The 21,096-nt window shown below is 42.6% G+C and overlaps 1 protein-coding gene across 2 annotated transcripts in view; it reads left to right on the top strand.

Moving 5' to 3' along the window:
* Positions 1 to 981: 981 nt before the first annotated feature.
* The window catches only part of RNF38 (ring finger protein 38), a gene marked incomplete at its 5' end in the record, with an annotated part of 113,148 nt that continues 93,033 nt past the window's right edge, over positions 982 to 21,096 (top strand). Inside the window, one exon of one of the 2 annotated variants that reach the window (XM_083883596.1) lies at positions 982 to 1,504. In XM_083883596.1, the coding sequence (XP_083739722.1) occupies positions 982 to 1,504 (523 nt within the window). Of the gene's footprint in view, positions 1,505 to 15,751; positions 15,818 to 21,096 lie in introns of those variants that run through there. The other variant, XM_083883597.1, reaches the window with a different exon arrangement.

Below are 21,096 nucleotides of genomic sequence, written 5' to 3'. Positions count from 1 at the left end.
GAAACAAATTCTCTGTCTGCACAATTAGATCCCAGAGAATTACTGTCGTTCCACTGAGGACAGCAGGTGAACCCCTCTAGGTAGTAAACTTTGCTGTGAGTTTTCTTTGTTAATGCCATGTGTCCTTTTCCCCACTGTTGCCCTATTCCCGAGAGCCAGACCCGCCGGGCTGGCTCTGCACAGGCAGCTGTTCCTCACATCGCACAGAGGCATGTCCCTCACCTTCAGAGAAACGCCTCCCCGGTGTCTTCTCACGCCAAAGGATCTGCTAGAATGCTGTTCATCCCGCAACGAAACGGGCACCGCCGTGACAGCTTACGGACATCCCTGTCCTTAACCTATTCCTTCACCGACATCCTTGGCTTTTCGCGTGCACCGGCCGGCGCGGTGTGTCCCCGTGAGCCATCGGTACCGCCGCCCCCCGCTGACGCCTGGAGGGCGGTCCCCGCTCCCTACACGTGTCTCCCGGGCTGCTCGGCGTCCATCGCGCCCTGCCCCGGCCGTGGCCCGTCCCCGGAGCGCCGAGCGGGACAGCGGAGGCGAGGGGCCCGCGGCCGGGGCCGGAACGCGGGGCAGAGCGGGCGAGGATGGCTCCGGCCCTGCGCGCAGGGGCTGCTCGGGGAGGGCTGGGCCCGTCGGGGGTCCCGGCACGGCCCCGCTGTCCCGAGGGGGCACGGCCGCAGTGCGGGCCCGTCACGGCCTGAGGCAGCGCTGCCGCCGGCGGCCAGAGGCCTCGGGGCGGCGCCGGACCGGACCGCCGGCGGGGCTGGAGGCAGGGAGGGAAGGAGGGAGGCAGGAAGAGAGGAAGCAGGCGGGGAGACTTCCTCCTCCTCCTCCTCGGCGGCAGCAGTAGAGCAGCTGCGCCTCCGGAGCGGCCGGCACGGCTGGGCACGGCCCGCCCTCCCGGCCGGGGCTCTCCGCGCGTCCCGCTGGCGCTGACCGCTCCGCCGGCCCCGCGCCGGGGCTGCTCCCGGGGCGGCGATGCCGGTGGCCGCCCGCTCGGCGGTCCCCGGGGCGCGGCCCGATGCCCGGTTCCGTGCCCCTGCCCGCCAGCGGGACCGCGGCGCCGCTGCGGGCCCCGAGGAGAGCGGCGGCGAGCGGCCCCTCCGCCAGGCCGGCGAGGCGGGCCGGCGCGGCAGATGGGTGGCTTCTTCCGCCGCCCCCTTCCTGCCTGCCTTCTCCTCCCCTCCGCCGCCCCCCGCCTCCTCCGCTGCCTCCTCCCCCGCTGCCGGGGCCGCCGGCGCCGCCTCCACCTCCCCCCCGGCCGCCTCTCTTCTCCCGGCACTCCCCCAGACCCGCGCCCGTGTCCGCTCCCGCTCCGTCCTCCCGGGACTCGCCATGAGCGGCGGTTCCGGCCGCTTACCGCCGCCCGCCGCCCTCTGCCCGCCGCCGCCCCTCCTCGGGCCGAGCCTGCCGGAGGCGGGAGCGCGGAGCCAGGGCCGGGGCAGCCCCGCCGGGCACGGCGCTCCCCGCGGCGCCCCGGGCGCCAGAGCCCCGCCACCAGGTGAGCGGGAGAGGGGCCCCGGGGGAACCGGGAGCGGGGCCGGGCGTCCCGCCCCCGCTGGCGGTGCAGCCGGCCCGCAGGGCCGCCGAGTTGCCCTCCGCAGTGCCCGGGGTCCGTCCCCGGGCGGGGGCCGCGGGCGGGACGGGACGGGGAGGGACGGGAGGGAGGGAGGGCAAACTCCCGCTGTGTGAGCGCGGCCAGGCGGGTCGTGGCGGCGGTCGGGGCAGGCCGTGTGTGCCCGGCCGGCGGCGAAGTGCTCGGGGCCGCCTTTGAGCCGGTGCCCGGCGCGGCGATGGCTCTTTCCCCGACGGTCGGTGGGGATGCGGCGGTGCGGAGCGCGGGCGGCCCGCGGTGCTGCTCGTCCCCGCTTTGCTGCCGCCGGCGCTCCCTGCCCCGCTCCCCTGCCCGGCGGTGCGGCCGCAGGGCGCGCTGTGCGGGCACCGGGTGCGCTCGCCCTCCGGCCCGCCTCTCATCGCACTCGGATGTGCCCCGGGCAGCGCCGCGGCCTCCCCGGTTCGGCCGCCCTGCCTTCCCTGCGCAGCGGCCGCCGGCCTTCTGTAGCCCCGCTCCGGGAAGGATTTTTGTCTCTGTGTGTGTGCGTGTGTGTGTGTGTGTGTGTGTGTGTGAGGGAGAGAGGGGGGGGGGGCGGTGTGCCCGTGCCCGTGGCCAGGCCCCGCCCCTGGCGGCGGGCGGCGGTAACTGCGGGTGCCCGGCCGCCGCTCCTGTCCAGTGCCGCCCCGAAATACTGATCTCAGGTCAGGCTCTGCCTTGCGAGACCCCGCCGAGTGTCTTCGGGGCTCTCATTCGTCACTTCCACAGTCGTGTTTTTGGATTTCCTCTTAGAAACCACTCCCCAGCAGGGTCCCTCTGAGGAGCTGGTTTTGGACATGTGGTTCGTTCATCCTGAAGATTCGATGTTTTCAGGAGTGTGGTCCCAACAGATGGGTTGATGTGCTTGTTTATAGTCAAACACAAGAGCCGCTTCCAAGGCTGTGCTGGAGTTTCCCACATGCTTACACTGAAACGCGTGTCTGTGTGGTTTTGGGATCAGGGCCGGAGATGTTTTCCTAAGCTGTTCTTTGTGGATGGCAGACAGAATGAAGTTGTTTATGCATATGCAAAGTTACGAATTAGGAAGTGGTATGGGAGAAGGTCAGAAAACAAGAGATCGTTCTTTGAGCCTGCAGGGTGAAGAAGTGAGGTGTCTAATTAAGTCTTTTCTTAGCATATATTTTTAGTGGTGCTGGGCACTTAGTTGGGTGATTTGCTGGAGTCTGTGGTATGGGTGTTTATACTGATAGAAATCTTGCTCTGAAATGAAGTAGGTTTTATAGACAAGCTTCTCTTGAAATTCGTGATTGACAACAGTAAGGATTACAATGTGGAAAGTTGAGGGAGAACTTGAATTTTTACCATTGCATTATGTAGTTCAAAAGCAGATTTTGCTGTGTCCTGAGACCACACAATACGTGAGACAGATGAGACTCTCCCAGGCCTTCCAAATAAAATATATATAGGAGAAAAATATTTTTCCAGTATATGTTATTTGGAAATGGAGATTTTATCTGATGAAGCTCCATTTCAAATTTTTTGTTTTACAATTGCACGGACATTCCTGGTGTGGATGATAAACTTACCTTAAAGCCTGATCTCAAAACCTCTCCTAATCTTCTTAAGCTCTTAGCAATCCTATATACAAATTGACCTAGTATGCTACTGTTGGGAAATAAAAGCTTTTGTATTTTCCATTATTTGGAAAGTCATGACGGAGAAAAGAACTATAACCTTTACCATATGATAAATTCATCACAGGCCTAATGTGGAAAGACGACCCTAGTGTTGGATTAGGGAATACTAGATTTTTTATTCCCTAGAAAGTGGCCTTTTTGGACTTTGTTCTGAAGTTTTGGTATTCACTAGTACAGATCCTGTGTTTAAAAGCCCTTAAAAGTTCCTGTGTTTAATGGTAATTGCAATAGCCAGAATGATTTTGCTCAAAAATGGTAATTGCAATAGCCAGAATGATTTTGCAGACACCCAGATTGAAAGGTTAAGTTTTACAGTATACTTTTAAGTCACAGTAGCAGGTGAATGCTTGTTGCTAGTCATTGCCTAAAAAAATATGTAAAGCATTTTCAGATAGTATGATATGTGATTCATCTTATGATTTTTAAATAGTGTCATAATTTACAGACAAATCTGGGAGATTTCTAGATTGTGTATGGGGAGTATTTGTTTCTTTGCTTGCTGTTCTTCAAAGGAAAAGACTCTCAGTGAAGAGTCTTTTTCAGTCAAATATTTGTCACCAGAGGGAAGAATGATGAGTGAAACTCAGGCATCAGGGCCAAACTTGGATTGTTTTGCTGAGCATCCTCTTAGTTGTACTCTTGATCCTTATATATTAACTTTTGGTAAAAACTTGTATTGTGATCTAATCTTCAAGCATTGAGGGGCAGTGAAATTCCTGTACTATACATGCAGGGTTAAGAAAATGTTTACTATGTCTTTTCTCCCAGCAGAAAAATGTTCAGTGATAGCTGGGTCACTTTTGGTGTTTCTTTCGTGTTTTTTTCCAGTGTGTGTCAACAGAATGGAAAGTCTCCATTCGTGGCTGTCAAATACGAAAGGATATTGGACTAGAAATGCTGCTGATTCTTTATGTAATTTAGAAAATTGATCCTGATCTTAAAAGGCATTTCACTGTTCGTAAAGTATTTTGCCTCAACTGGGCTACCTGCATCTCCTTGGTGAAAAAGAGTAACTCAGCTAGAGAAAAGGTTGTCAGCTAGGGAAAGCATGTCTGTAGTGGAAATTCTTAGGGAAAACTGGTTGGGATTTTTTTTGTGTGTGTGGTATTTTGTTTGTGTGGGGGTGGTTTTTTTGTTTTGTTTTGTTTTTGTTTGTTTGTTTTGGTTTTTTTGATTTTTTCCCCCTGTATTGACATTCTCAGGTTTTGCAACATGTGGAAAGGAAAGATGGCTTTTGAAAGTTGTGTTGTATTTAAGACATGATGTTACATCCATAACTGGTAAAAACAGCTTTTCTCTTAAACATCTTTGTTACTCATATCAGCTCTTTAGATGTCATCTGATGAACTTTGCTAAGTCTGCTTAATGTTGCTTTTTCTCCTGTTGCTAAGTCTTTAGTTAGTTTAGTAGTTTTTTAAGGTGCACACAAGGTTAAGTCCTATATTAAGAAGGGAAATGGAAGGTGCTTATTTTGGCATATAACTGTGCATTTGCTAAGTCTCAGTCTGGAGGAGCTGAAACTTCTGCTGAAAGGATTAATGCCAGTTTTCACCCTAGTTGATTGTAGAATGTGAGGAGTTGGACTTCTTGTGAAGATCATATGAGGTGATCAAGATCAGTGAAGTACATTAGGAAGCTGAATTGTTAGTGATTCTGCTTAATTCTGTATGTGCTGAGCAGTTGTAATAGAATTGTATGTTCATATTGACACATACAAACTTTAGTGTTTTTAGCAATTGTTCATAGTTATACCATCTCTGTGTGGTATTTGTGGTTTTGTTCTCCAACTGGAGAGCAGTTAATGTGGCTTTACAGTGAGAGTCGTATCTAATTCTGGCGTGCCTGATGATAGACGCAAGTTTTTTTATTTATGACATAATGATGCCTTCACAGCTTTATAACCATATAAAATAAAGTGAGATGGAAGGATAGCTTCGTGGTAGGAACAAGTGAAGCATGTTCAGTATGTGGAGACTTTTCAAGAGTTACAATTGATTTTGATAGATTAAAGAAAAAGTAAACAAAGATAACAACAAAACCCCCACCGAAACCAGAAACTATCTTTGGAAATCTCCATTTTAGATTTGGTCGAAGTGCGATATAAAGAAATGGTTTGACGGTACTTCTTAGTTAGAATTACCACAATCTTGTAAATCTGTTACTTTGCATGTTTGAACATAATCTGTTTTGGACAGCTTGAGATTGCAATTACCTTTAGCATATCAGAATTATTTATTAAAATGCTGGTATGCTAGTTTTGCTGCTTTTGAATTATAAAGGAAGATAGGCTTTGTTTTTTACATAAAATAATTGCACTTTGAATAGTTTGTAGTAATTACAGGTTTAATGTTAACAGGCATATAATAAATGTTTGTTTCAAGAAGTTGGTTATAAGAGATATGAATTGCATATTTATTGGATTTATTTGGGAAATAAATGCAAATGTACTTCCTTAACAATTATTTTCAGATAAGCTGCATTCATTTTAAGCCACGCTTTGCGACTATGACTTTTATATTTTTATTTCACTTTTACCTTGTAGTATTTACAGGAACTGGAAATTATGATTTTCTGGCCTGAAATGGTTCTTTGGAGGTGTGCCTTTAGGTGCCAGGATCAAGGCAGCTCAAGTGGATGCTGGCAAGTGTTAATATACTACCACCCACTGCCTCCAGCATAAGTATTTAAGAGTAGTGTGAGACTGATACAAATGTATTTTAAAGAAAATATATAATACAAAATTAATATAGAGTTCTTTTGATTGTAGTTCATAGAGTATGAACAACCTGATCCTTGTCTAATCTGGCATATTTTAGGTGTAAAATGTGCAAAAGCATGGAAATTAAAAATTCAGACTATTCTCTAAAGTACAAATTTCATTTTCATAATAGCAAGAAGACCAGAGATATGTCTTTAATTTGGAAATGCATGCTCTGCTTTGCAACATCTGCTTATGAAATAATCTAAATTATCCTTTTGGTCTAAGTCTTCAAAATACGAAGCCTGAAAAATATATTTGCCTTGTCACAGAAAGGTTAAAATGAAAAAATGCATTAAAGACTATTAATAAGCATGATTGAGAACACTGTAAATTCTTGGAAAAGCTGTGTTCAATTAAAAAATAATGGTGGGGTTCAGAGGTGGTTTTTTTGGTTGTTTTTTTTTTTTTTTTTTTTCTTTGCCTTTTTATGTTTAGTTTTGCTGCTTATACAGCCTTTTTTCGGCCACAAATTATCTTGGCAAAATGAAATCCACATGCAGACAGAATATTTTTGACCAATTTTTTTTTTTCTTTCTGAGAAAGATAGGCTTTAAATCTTTTTCAGCCAATAGCTTTGCAGGTTTTTTGTTGGTTCTTGCACCTCAGGTATTTTAAATGATCTCGTATGGCATCTGTTTCGTGTTAGAAGTTCCAGTGGAGATATATCATCTAAACAAAGGAGTTGCAACTGTTAATGTGATGCAAGATGTGGATGGGTTAACCGGAAGGAGAGTACCAGAATAAGAGAGAATGTAACAAATTTTTCAGTCTCTTGGTTTTGGCTAGAATAGAGTTAATTTTCTTCCTGCAGGCACTCTGTGCATCAGTCAGTGTGTGGTGACTGATGGTATTGTGCATCACTTGTTTCTCTTGGGTTGTTTTATTCCTGGGTCACTCTTTTCCGCCCACCCCCTCATCTCCCTATTGGTTATAGTTATAATACTATATCGTTAATGTTGTTTTAGTATTTTACATTATTTTAATTCCTGAACTGTTGTTACCTCAGTAGACAAGTTTTACCTTTCCTGATTCTCACTCCCATCCCACTGTCAAAGGGGGAGAGTAATGGAGACCTGCTGCTGGTACTTAGTCAGGGATAAATCATGGCACACTGAAAGCTTCCTTTACATGAATATTTTAATAACATAGTGCTGTTTTTCCCCACCTTTGTTTTACTGGGTTTCATTTGTTTTGTTATACCTTCTTTTAATGCCTTTTCTTTTCTTAACACCTTTGGGTTGCATTCTTGTTCTAAACCATTTTTTTCATGTTTGTATATGTAAAGTACAGTAAATGCTTGGTTGTTAGAATTTCTCACATAAAGCAAAGATCTCCATTCTCGATAGGAAAAATACTCCTGTTCTTGTGCCTTGATGACTTAAAATAAAGCTTCCTTCCAGAAGTTGCTTGATGTGTAATGTAGGGCAAAGAATGCATACTTCACTTAAGGAAAGATGCAGGAAGTTTTTTTAAATAGTAAGTCATAGATATTTTCACAACTATTTTAAGCAAGCATGATACATGGTGTTTTCTGAGCTTCTGAAATGCACACACATGGTCCAAATGGTCATTCTTGAAACACTCTTCCTTAGATGTTCTCAGTAGAGAGCCTGGCATCCCAGCTCTAAGCTCCTGAGTTGCTGTTCCCATTATCCCTGGCATTGCATTTAGGTTGAGTGTCTGCATCATCCCTCTTATGCAAGCCCTTTGCCACCATGATGTATGGAAAAGTAACATATTTTATCAGTCTTTTGGTGGGAAAGTGTGTCAAGATGTTTCACTAATGTCTTTTGTGATGACTGGGATTCTACATCCAGACAAATAATCTGTGCTGCTTGCTGCGTTGTCTGGCAGCTGATGTGGTTTTCTTGAACATGGGCTGTCATAATAACCAGCCTTCATTGTAGTACTTCAAAGCTCACATCTCTAAGCATTTAGGCTTGGTCACCAATTTCTAGGACAATCCCAAATGGAAAATTAAAATATTACAGGAAACGTACTCTATTTCAATTACAGAAGCCAAATCAAACCCTGCCCCCCCCCCAACAACAAGAAAAATTTCCACCAAAATAACCCCCTGAAAAACTTGCTTAAGTCTTTAACTGAATTTGTGTTCTGTGCAAGGTACACAACTGTACCACAAGGGTGTGCAGCCAGTATCAGTAAAGAATATTGCTTAAACAGTTAGGTGTTTATGATTGTTTCTCATACCCTTTGTGAATAGTGGAATTGCATTTCTTCCTTTAATACTACCAATTTCTACTTCCAAAAAAATGTTGTTTGTGTTTGTTCACATTTTTCTGGAAGGAGGGTACAAGGAAGGTAGTAATGTTATAAATTTTCTGCCAGCCTGTGGAGGAGTCAAGTATGAATTCTCAGAATCTTATTAAAATACTTCATAATCTATGTGCCTGGAAAATTCCCTGTTAGGAAGACGACCCTAAATAGTCTAAACATTGCTAAAAGCCATGCACTATATTTTTTTGCATGATTTCTAGTTGTGTAACAGCCCGAGGAATGGCTATTAGACCATGAAGTATGGCTAGAAACATTAGCTATGTGTGTAGAACAGTTGGGTGTGTCGGGGAATACTTGGAACAGCTCCTCTACTGTATGATTGAACCTGCACCACGGAACAGCGACATACAGTTTGAAAACATTTGCTGCCTGTTTTTTCAGCACAGCTGAAAGTTATCTCCTCTTCATCTTTTACTGCCTGGCACCCAAAGTATGTTCAGGTTGCAGAGTGAAAATATTAGACTTGTGTTTACTCTCTGCTTGGGTTCTTGCTCTGTGAAGTTTTGGCTTTTAGGCACACGGATACTTCTGCTTTCATTAGGAGCCTGTGCAAATGTTTGTGGGATCTGGATTGTGGTGGGGTTTTTTGCCTCTCTCCCTACATTAAAGTGATTTTTTGAATTTTCATTAAAAATGTGTTTATCTGCTTTTTTTGGTGTGTGCAGGCTTTCTGTATATATCTTTTCCATGGCATCACTTCTTTCCTGTTTGTAAGTCGAAATGGCCCAAAGCCAAGCAGAGTAAGCAGTAGTTTTTGGAAAGAATTATCATGCAGATTTAGTAGTAGGATATTGAGCCTTTTGGCACAGAAACCCTTTGGGTCTGTAATTGTTGTGGTTTGTGTGTGTTTTTGAGCAACTTTACATGAAGTGTTTATGATATGGTCTGAAAGTTGCTTTTACAGCTTATTTTGGAGGTTGAGTACAGGTTAGACTTCTGAGCTGTTTCAGGAAAGCATTTTGATTTTTGGAGGCTTGGAAGTGAAAGCTTTTAGTCACCGGTGTGACAAGTGTCCTCAAACTTAAGAAATATGTGATTATGCTTGTCAAGATCAGCAAACTGAGGTATATACTGCTGAGACATATTTCAGGAAAATGAGAGTCAAGATGTATTTGATGTTGTTCATCATAAGGGCCTGTTGAGTTGGACTGACAATGTGAACGAGATAGAAAAATATCATTTTCTTTATTAAAACATAATTTAATTTTTAAAACACTGTCAGTCTCTTGTTCCCACAGACTATTGATTGTGCTTTCATGCAATGAGATACAAAAAAATATTACTAACGAAGAATTTGGACAGTGAGGAAAAATAACTTAAAAGAGTTGTATTTTGTCAGCTTTTTGTTTGATGAGGCATTCTGAACATGAAGGATTAGGGAAGGACCATGAAACTGATAAATATGGTAAAAATTATTTAGTAGTGACTAGGATTGTTTCACCTTACAAACGGGGAAAAAACCCAATTATGGAACAGCATATCTCTCTGGTGCAATAGCGATCCTCAGCTGTCTCACAGATTACATTATATGGTGAGGACCAGTCAGTATGCTGGGGTGCAGTATGTATGTGCTATTCTGAGGGACGTTGAGAGGCTGGAGAACTGGATACCTTTTGGCATTCTGCAAAGGCTGAGGCTTGCACTGGGACAGAAGAGTAGTGTGCCACGTGGGGGTTGGATGGGTGGGCAGCAGCTCCTGACCTAGTGGAGATCGCTCACTCAAGGGCAGCAAGCTGAAGCATGGGACCTGTGAGGAGAGGTAGAGGACACCAGAATTGCACAGCATAGTTGAAGAGATGGCCCAGGGGAGATCCCAGCTGTGACATCTCAGTACTCTCCTCTTAGAGCAGATGAAGAAAAGATAGTGCCAGACTTTTGCATGCTGGTAAGGCTCGTCACTGGGAGTAGGACTCAGGCTGAAAAACCTAAATATGTGGCAGATATTTTTAGGAAGAATCTTTCTTCACTCTGAAGCAGAGAACTGTGGACATTATGGACCTTAAGACTTTGGAGAGATTCAGAGCTTCAGAACTTTGCTAGACAAGGCACTGCTCTGAATTGGCCTAGTTGGAGCAGGGGGATTGAATTTTCAGATATCCAGCAGTCTCTTGCAGAGTGAAAAACTCTATTACTGTGTAGTGAGCATGTTACTGTTAACCTGAGGATGCCTGCTTCAGGCATTGCAAATATAGAAGGAATAGCAATTTGGTACTGGTTTAGTTGTGCAAGGTCAGAAGTGACAGTGAGAACTCAGTTTGCTTTGGTATACGAGTGTCACCTAAGTCCTGTGAGACATCTTTTTTTTCAGCCTTGATTTTTTCACATGCTTCCTCCCCACACACCCAAAAGTACCTTTTGTGATGGGTATTTAATGTATAAATGCTTCTGGGTAAAGCATCAATAGCTCTTTGTATTTAAAACAGAGCTGCACTTCTGCCTCTCAGCCCTTCTTCCTAACTTACTTGCTGGTTTATGTACAAACAGTCTGTTTTCATCTGACAGACAAAAGTATTCACTTCAATTTTTACCTTTCAGTCCTAGAAGCATAGGGGATGTTTGGTCCTGTTTTTCATGTCATACTTGGTATACTGTCAGAAAGTGCCAGATAAATTAAACGAGAGATGTGTTCAGCAGTGAAAGGGATTTTTTTCCCCAAGCTTGGACAGTATGTAAAAAAGATAAAAATATATTCACTGACGTATTTGTATCCCTTTTTGTTAGTCTTTACCAAACCAGTGTTTCTAATATGATGACTCTACTAGTGTGTATATTTTCTATAGTATTTTTAAGAGAGAATGGTACAAACAAGTATTCAGTCAATAATATAAAATATGAACACAGCAGGAGGTAGGAAAAAAGTGAAAAACTGTGGTATATGACCTCCTCAGGCCGCTTTCCCATGGAAAAGTGAAATTGGCATCATTAAGTAAAGCTGTCATACTTGTTCGCTTGGTCCTGTTTCTCTGTAAATAGCTTCAAACTTGAGGAAGGCTTTTTAGTATTTTAAAAAGACTTCTAGTAAATTACTGGTAAGTATCAGATGAATTAGTCTGTTCTCTCAAGCAAACAGCTTGAAGAAATCTGATGCTGTTTTATCTTGCTATTGATCCAAGGACACAGGTAGAGGCTGGGCAGTTGGACAATATTTGGCTTCCCAACGGCTGCAGTGTACCATCTCTCTGACAGGGGCACAGGAAATTAAGGAGGATCTTGAGGGCTAGGGAAACCAAAGGAATTGGGAATTGTAAGGATTTGGAGGTGAACTGTGTTATTGCGGGAGAAAACATAAAAATACGTAACAAAATTCCATGAACGCAGATTTTCGTTATTTACGATGTTCATGTAACAACTGATTTATTTTGAGGATCACTCTTAAAACATCTGTGCCATAAAAGAATTTTCAAAGCAAGTGAATTGCCCATATTGTTATGGACTTGTTTACTGTGAATTAACTGAAACATTGTCTGTGTCTCTTGTTGGTGGGCTGTGTGGAGACTGTGTGACAGGGTGGGGTAGTGAAGCCAAATGAGGATGCCAGAGTGTTCTGGAATTACTGAATCTTTAGGTAGGTTGGGGCAAAAGTGGTTTGTTCTGGTTTGAAAGCAAAACGAGTGAGAGGCTCCAAGTCAGAGATATAATTTAATAAGAAGAAAGGTATAAAGGTAAAAATAAAATAAAATAAATGCAATAACACAAAGGACCACTGACAGAGTCAGAATACAACCTGAGCAGGATGGTGGAAGCAGTCCAGGTGAGGTGCTCTTCCTGAAGCAGTGATCCTGTAGAAAGGTGTGGTAGCTCTGGTCCTCTGGGAATCCAGTGGGTAAGGGCTGCTTGTGCTGTCCCAAATCCCAGATGATATCCAGGTGAGAATGCTTGGCTCCTCCCCCTGGGCAGAGCATCTCACAATGGGAGGATGAGTTGTGAAGTGGGTCCTTGATGGCCCATTAAACAGAGATAACCCCTGGAGGGAGTTACCTGTGAGTCATGGGCCAAGCGTTAATGGGCCATTAGCAGAAGACAGCCCTACACAAGAGCTCTGCCTCACTTGGTTTTAACAGTTCATGAAGATGGTGATAGAATAGATGTACTTTGTGTACATCCTACACTGCAACCCAGGACATGGTTTTAAAGTATTTTAAATTAAAGAGTGTTTCATTTATTATTCTGTAGTGTTTCTGTAACATTGCTGCATTCGCTCCAGATTTTGTTTCCTATCAGGTATTTTTTGGATGCTGAATTTTTTGTTTTAGACTGATGTCATAGAGAGCAAACTGTTTCTAGTAACTTAGTTCTTCTGCACCATTTTCTGCTGGTTTAGCCCCTTGGATTTTTTTGGTCTCAAGTAGCAAGAGAGGTAAAAAAAGTAGTCTTAATAATTTGAATTGGAAAGCAAGACATAGGAGATCGTTCTGCCACTGTACAATGCTTGTAAGAGAGCTTCGTTTTCAAGGCACCATATCTAGTTAGGGTCTTCTATGTCTTTATGGATTTTCAAAATAGTTCATTGTCCAGGAAAGAGATACCTGAATGGTTTCCACCCGAAGTGGTTTTAATTTTGATCTTCTAAAGATCTTAAATTTACACAATTTGAAGGAGAAATGTTCTGTAAGGTTTACTGCATCTCTTTCTCATGGTTATGCTAGACCTTCCTCTGAAGGTCTAGCGTAACTATGAAAAATCTTATGATCTCTTTAGAGAGCAGTAGGTGGGAATACTTTAATACTGCTTATTACAGTTGGTATGACTGTTGTATACTGACATGCTTTGATATTTATTATGCAGTATTTTTGGAGTTACTGCTTAGGGATTGCCTGTGCTAGAAAGTTATGCTATGCTAACTCAATCAGTATATCCAAAGGGGCAAGGATGGTCTTCTCAGACATAAAAGTGACTTTGAAATGCTCATTCTGGGAGAGTTTGTCCCATTTTGAGAAACAGGGTAACTCATCAATACGACGACCGTTTTGGTCTGATAACCCCATAGTTCTTGAATTGTAGACTCAGTACATCTAGAGAACTGTGGCTTACCAATACACTTGTGTATTCTCTTATGTAGCCCATGAGCTTATAGATGCTTGAAATTTCAAGTTCCTGACAGCTATATGTGTCACTGAAAAGAAATTTTCAGCTATGTTGGGGTCCATGTGGTGCCTTTTTGGACTATGGGTGTCAGCTGCCTTTTCCTTGCAGTCAGTCGATGTGATGAATTTAAGATGTGATTTCCTATAAAACATTTGTGTTTAAAGCCTTTAACTTGCTTTGCCTAACTCTTGCTGTCTTGAGTTTACCACTCCTTGTGTTTAAAAATTTTGTGCTCCTTTCAGCTCATTTGAGGGGTCATGCTGGAACCTCCTAGCTGTGCTTCTTATGGCTGTGCAGGCATTTTCGTTGCTTTTGCTACCTCCCAGGCCAATTAAGCTTGTCCTTTCCAAGGCAATTGCTGGAGCAACAAATTTCAAAGTGCAGTAAAAAACCTTTGGCGGGCTGGATTGCATCTCTTGCAGATTATTATGTTCAGCATTCTTGTGGCCGCTGAAGCTTTTTATGTTATCATTGGAGCAGGGGCATCAAAAGGGGAGAGCTATCACAAAATCTTATGAGAGGAGAAACCAGGACATGTGGTTTACCTGTTCTCCAGGGCTGCCCAGAGTCCTCAATAGAAAATACAACTAGCAGGCCGAGGGTGAAATATCAGGTCCTGGGAGACACATTTCCTGGACATGAAAATGATTCTCAGCACTGGTTAACAAAATGCTGTCTTGGTTCAACTGCTTGGATTCCTTGTGAGGGTTTTATATGAAGTGCAAAGCTGGGCTCAGAACTTTCTTTTTATGGTGTTGCCAGGGAAGACTTTTGCACATGCAGCAAGCTGCTGTTGTTACAAATGTATTACTTAGGAAAGAAGGGGAAGTGGACTTTGGTTGTTTTATATAGTAAGAAGAAATGTGGCAGTCTGAACTTGTGGAGTTTTGCTCTGGCTATAGCATATTTTGTTTTAGGAAAGCTTGGGCAGTGGGAGCTTAAGTTCTAAATTTACTCACCTGAGCACTGCAATTGTTACTTTCCAGAAAGCATTGTGAAACAGAGCAGATGGAGGCAGGTTTTGAGGAGCAGATTTGCTCTTGCCTTCAGAAGTGTAGACATAATTCTCACCATCAAGCACAAACAATCATACCTCAGCTTTGCAAATCAAATATCATGAAGACAGAATTAATGTCTGATCTACTGATCTGTGTTGATTTCACTCTTTCTGCCTATGTTTAACAAGTCATGTGCGATTGTACTCCGAAATCTGTATTTGTAAAGGGAAGGGCAAGAGACGTTCTTTCAGAATTCCAATGGCTGATCTTCATTACTGTAGAGAGGCTATTAGAAATCTTTGTTTTGCTTTAAAGACAACACAGAAGCTATTGAAATTGAAAAGGGTAACGTGTTGAAAGAAAAAATTGATATATCTCAAGTCACAAGGTTGTTTGTTATTCATTTAAAGTATCCTTTACATATACATTTCTGTTGACTATTCTCTGTTTTTACACTGGCTCTTTCTCTTATTAACATACTGGTGATCTTAAAGAAGGCTTGAGAGTTCAAAACTGGTGATGAGATGACTCATGTTAAATTCAGTGTCTTAAGTCCTAACCTTTTTTCTTTTGACATGCATACTTGGAGTTTGTTTGCTTCTAGAGACCAACAGCACATGCATGTGGGAAATGCTCACAAACACACAAATTTAGATACTTCATATATATATATAAACAGTCATGTCTGTATCTCTTAAAAAGATCTGCTATTTGGCAGTGGCCACAGTCCTCTGCTTCTAATTGCCTCAGTGCATTGTGTAAGGTATATAAAAAAAGGTTTGCTGAAACTGGCTCTATGATTTCCTAGAATTAGGTGTGTCGAATGCATTGTAAACTTACAAGGGTTTTTTTTGTGAAGCTTGTCTACAGTATGCAGTGGTATAGCTAATGATTTCCTGTTGGGACTGGGTGACCCAGCTACTTTGAAACTTCTCTTCCAGTTCTATGCGCTACTTACTGAGATCTTGTCTTCAGCTGAAATGTGCTTAAAAGAAAACTGGACTATATGTGTCTTTAAATCTGCGTATATACTTTTGTGTAAGTGTGTTAGCCCTGTGTTCTGGAGTGGAGAGAGGTATGCCTTCATCAACAGCAACAGTAGTAGTTTGTTCAGTTGTATAAAAATACTGGTGTTAACAATCCCCATCAAAATAATTTAGTCTCTTAAAATGACCATATAGTCTGGATATAACTGCAGTAACTCGTCCTCTTTCTCAAAGTTTTCAAGGGGTATTTTGGCTGCTAAGCTGATAGACAAACAACTGAAAACTGCTGAGCTATGTGGATATGTCACAGGTATTGGCTGACGTGCATCTGTGTTGCTGCTTTTGCTTTCAGATGTTACCATGAGTATCAGTTGGAGCACAAGGAGCTATGGTAGTAGGAGTGTTTGGGAGAGCTGGGTCTTGTTTACTTGAGAAAGGTAAGAGTGTGATGGGGTTATGGGAATTCCTGATGCAACAGAGTGAGAATGGGTGATAACTCACCAGGAAAAATCAGCCAGCAATGAGATACTTTACCTCACTAAGTCAAAGAGGATGTCACAAGCTGAGAGTTGGCAACTGCAGAGAAGGAAATACTAGGTCCACTATTGCCTCCATGGCATGTTACTGAATTAGGAGACATGAAGCAAATTCCAGAGTATAGTTCATTTGTGCAGAATATATAAAATGAGACAGTGTGGAAACTAAAGTAAAATTCAGCAGAGAAAGGAGGTTATGTTGTGATGAGATAACTTTGGCTGAATACAAGGTGCCCACCAAAGCCACTCTAATCACTCACCTTCCTCATCTGGATGGTGAAGAAAATGTATGACAGAAGGTTCAGCAAGTATGGTCACAGGCAAACCAAACTTGGTTTGGAGAAATAAATTTAATTAATTACTAATGAAAAGTCAGAGAAGGATAATGAGAAATAAAAACAAACCTTAAAACATCTTTCCCCTACCCCTCCCTTCTTCCCATGTTCAACTTCAGCTCTGGAATTCTCTTCTTCTTCTGTCTGAGTGGCTCAGAAAATGGAGGATGTGGGCTATGGTCTGTTTATCACACTTGTCTCTGCTGCTCCTCTGTCCTCCTGTTCTTTCCCTGCTGCAGTGTGAAGTCCCTCCCAGCTTTTCCAGCATGAGTCCTTCCCATTGGCTGCAGTTCTTCATGAGCTGCTGTGGGAGGTCTTCCAGCATGGCTACAGCCTCCTTCAGGCACGTGCTCAGATGTGGAGTCCTCCGTGGGCTGCAGGTGATCTCTGCTGCACCATGGACCTCAGTGGGCTGCAGAGGGATAGCCTGCCTCATCACAGTCTTCAGCACAAGCTGCAGAAGAATTTCTGCTTCAGTGCCTGGAGCATCTCCTCTCCCACCTTTTTCTCTGACCTTGAGGTCTGCTTCACTGCTGTTATGCAGCAGTTTTTCCCCTTCTTAAATATGTTCTCTTAGAGATGCTGTCCACTGTGCTGTGACATGAAGTGTCACGTGCTATGGCAGATCCACTGTCACTGATGGGCTTGGCCTTGGCCAGTGGTGGTTCTGTTTTGGAGCTGGCTGCACTGGCTCTTGTACAGAGAAGAAGCTTCTGACATCATCTGACAAAGGTTATCCCTGTAGCTAGCCACCAAAACCTTGCCACACAAGATGGTCTGAAAAAAATCTCTAATTATCGACATAAATAATGAGTGCAGACAAATATTGCTGGTTACGTATGTGTTACTTGACCTTTGGCTACACAAAGATTTTGATGTCATGATTTTGTCATAGCTCCAAGACAATTGCTTGAAGAAGGAAACACAACTTATTTCCATAGGGTGTCCTGGGGCAAGATGGGTTGTATGACAAGCTGGGTGGAAAAGCTCATGCAAGGAAGTAGAGTGAATTCAGCATGGTCTGTTTTTTGGTTTGTGATTGCTTATGTCTTAAACAGTTTGCTGCCTAGAAAAGTTCTAGGGCTGAAAAGGATAATGTAGTTGACCCTAAAAGAAGATTTCTCTGGGTTTCACATCCTGTAGCTTGCATTTAAAATTGAAAATGGATTGCATTGCAGCTATTATATTGAAAAAAAGAAGTATCAGTGTACAGAAGGGTCTAGATAAAAGCTGTGAATCCTACTAGATTACTCACTTGTCAGAAATAAAGATGCTGTTTATACTTGTGAATTTGCCACTGGGGAGAGGTCTGGAATTATTAAAAAAATAAAATAATGAAATTCCAATGGAAATGCTAAGCCACAACTTTTTGAGGTAGATAGAGATTTGTGTATCATGTCTTTTGCTTAGCTTCTTGGGGATTTCAGATTTTCAACTTTAACTTGGAAGCTTTCAGACAGTTGTGAAATTGTGGAGGTTTGTAGTCTTTTTGTTTGTTTGTTTTTTGTGTTAGCTTCCTCGCCCCCCCACATCAGAGAGAAAGCAACTGCGGAACTAGCAAAGATGCAAAAATAATCCAGCTATATAAATGGAATAGAAACAGTAGTGTTCAGACTAATCTGTGATTTTCAGTAAAATCTACTTATGACTGACCTGCTGCTTTGCTATTTTATTGAAATTTCTGCATTTTTTCCATTGTCTTTGTGAATCTGGTACCTAGATTTTTGAGCGTGTTTTTGCAACAATATTTTAGGTGGATTATGTCTATCTAATACCCATCTTCTGCTAAAATGTCAGTGGCTGTGATGTTTAGAGTAAACTTCAGAAAGCAGTCACATCCATCACAAAGATAGAGGGAGCTTTGATAACGTATTTTCATGTAAAGACAGAGGCCAGCAAGGTTGTTGACAGGAAGATAGAGTAATAAACTTTATTCGGCAGTGAAACTATGTTTCTGGAAGAGTGCATGGGTTTACCAGTAAGAAGAAAAGGGAAATGACTTCTCTCCTCCTGCTTGTAAGGAAGTGCTCCTTTTTGAGTAGCACTTGGTTTGCATACCAAGGAAAAACTGGTATTTGTAAGCATTAGTTGGTTTTGCTGTAGGTGACTCATCTTGTATTTTGTACTGTGGTGAAAATGTGTCCGTTTTTAGCTTTCCAAAGTGATCAAAGACATCTGTATTGTTTGAAGAAAATTTTCTGATTTGTGTTTGAAGGGATCAGATTTTCACTGGAATGAGTGAGTGTGGAACCTTTTCATGAACTCTTAGGTAGACTGTCCCTCTGAGAAGCTTTCACTGTGATGGCGCACAGTCTCTTTAAAGAGCACCATCTGAATCCATTGCTAGAAGTGTTTTAGTGTTTCTTTTTATTGAATGTGATACTGTGCGCCTTTGGGACAAAACAGAGGAATAAGGTGAAATCAAGACATGCTGCAAGAGCAGGTTTGGTTTGGGGTAGTTTTTTGAATGTTAGGGTGGCATTGGTAGCTTAAGGGAGATGAGGACAGCTTTGGTCTTTCCAGCGTTCATAAAGCATTTGGCTTGTGCGTGTGTGTTTTCTCTAATTCGATGACATGAAGCTCTGAATGAGGCATCTACCTTTTTATTAGCTATGTAGAAACAATATAAGAGATATCCAAAAAACTGTGCTTCTAGGGTAATAACCTCATGTATTTTTTAGCTGCAGCTGGGAATAGCAGGAGAAGCTGCACATTATCACCTGGCTTCTGACAACCTACTCCTAAAATGGATTAACGTACTGTTGCAATTTAACATTAGCAGTAGGTGTTAACTGAGGTAAACCACTTTTCCAGGTTCACTGGGTGTTCTTACAGATACATACCTACAGTATGTAGGAAATCTAGAAGTGTCTCCCTCATTGGGCGTGCTGCTCTAATGTGAGATGAAGAAAAGAAAGAGAAGAGATGGCAACCACTTCTTTTCTGCCTGTGTAGCCACTTCCAGGTGGTACTTGTTTCCTCCTTTTGTTGTCCATTTTACCTATTGCAATCCATTTTGATAGTTTTTAGAGGGCTGCTAGGATATACACAGTAAACACAAATAAGTGCTTTGTAAAATAAGTAAATAGTGATGGCATTTTTTTTTGTATTTTTGTCTCCTTAAAAAAATTTCCATATAGAAATAGTGATAGAGATAGCATCAGTGATGAAGGCATGTGTCTGTGATGTACCCGAGAACTTAGGAGGAAGAGAAAAAGAGACTAAACTTGTTTTTTCAGGAAGAAAAGTATTTTTTTCCATTGAATACAGTTCTACAATAGTGTAAAGTGAATGAAAAAAATCACACTCACAATGGCCTCAATGTGCAGATATTTCTTTGAACTTTATCTTCACTGATTCAAATTTTTTGTGAATCAAAAAGAACCGCTTATGCACTCTGTAACTGCAGTTTTGAGTAATACCTCAAATTGGGACTGAAGCTAGAGACTTCTCACTTTAAGGTACTGATCAAATTTTTTGTGAATCAAAAAGAACAGCTTATGCACTCTGTAACTGCACTTTTGAGTAATACCTCAAATTGGGACTGAAGCTAGAGACTTCTCACTTTAAGGTACTGATCCTTCCTGCCTGACCCCAAATAATACCAAAGCATAAGCTTTCAGGCTGGTAAATGCTAACCTCAGCTGCTGAACATAATTTTTACCTTACTCTGCTATATGATCTGCTCATGTAGCCCCAGTGCTTTCCTCCTGTACAGTACTAGTACAGGGGTTGGTACTTTTTGTCTAGTACTTGATACGCAGAAGCAAATACGATGAAAACCATGTACAAAGCATATAATGAATACTAGACAGCTTTTCTTTCATATCGAGTGAAAAGCAGAAAACCTGAGTTGCCGTTATCACCCAGAAGCACGTTAGCATTTCACAGAATGTATTAACCCTGTCATACAGAACTAAGCATTTGACTGCACTTCCTCCTCCAGATGAACCGTTCATTAAAAATATTTGAGCATCACAGTTATTTTCAACTTACTCATTCTCATAAGCTTTTTAGTATCTTTGACATTTTTGGAGAGAAAATTTCTTGTAAAAACTTAGCAAGTCTCCCATCATAAGATGTTGCTTCTGTTATGAAAATAATGCAGAAACATTGGCAGTAAGACAAGTGAAAATCTGTGTCTAGAAATCCAGAGTATGGCTTAATCATTTGATTCTAGGAGAAATAACATTAAATTAAAAGGTTTATTACGGCAAACTGCTGATACTTGAATTATATAATCTGAATTGTGCTCTTCTCTCTCATAGTGGCTCTCGAAAGAAGATCTGGACCTAGGTCTATTAGGAGCATTAAGCAAGGCTTTCAATCTTTCTGAGAGATTGTATTGAGAGCACTTACCTTAGTTGCTGCTCTGTGTTGGGCTTTCTTAAAAGGATATTTTGAAGATGTAATAACATCTCATGATTAGAAGAAGTGGAAATCTTCTAGTATTAGACAGGTTGAGCTTGTGTCTGGCAGGACTTCTCCCCAGTTCCATTTTTCCCACTGTTTAGTCCTGGCCACACATATTCTTGTTTATTTCCTTGATATTCAGATCCTCATTCCTAATATTTCCCTGTGTTCCAGCTTGTCTTACCGTCCATTGCCTCTGGACATCTTGAGGAAGAAGAGAAACAAAACCATTATCTTTCTTCTCTTTTCACTTCTGTAGCTGTAATGTTATCTGTTATTCTTCCCTCTGATTTCAGTTTCCAGGTACCTGAGCCCAGAAGGGTCTGTCATGTGCTGAGTGTTGAGCAATCTAAAGAAATTCAGCCTTCCCTCAGTGCTTGCATACTGCTAGAAATTGACAGCTGATGCCTGGTCATGTTCCAGGAAAATCAT

Source organism: Zosterops lateralis (genome assembly GCF_965231275.1).
Source record: "Zosterops lateralis genome assembly, chromosome: Z".
Lineage (NCBI taxonomy): Eukaryota > Metazoa > Chordata > Aves > Passeriformes > Zosteropidae > Zosterops > Zosterops lateralis.
This window is presented reverse-complemented; position numbering and strand designations above follow the sequence as displayed.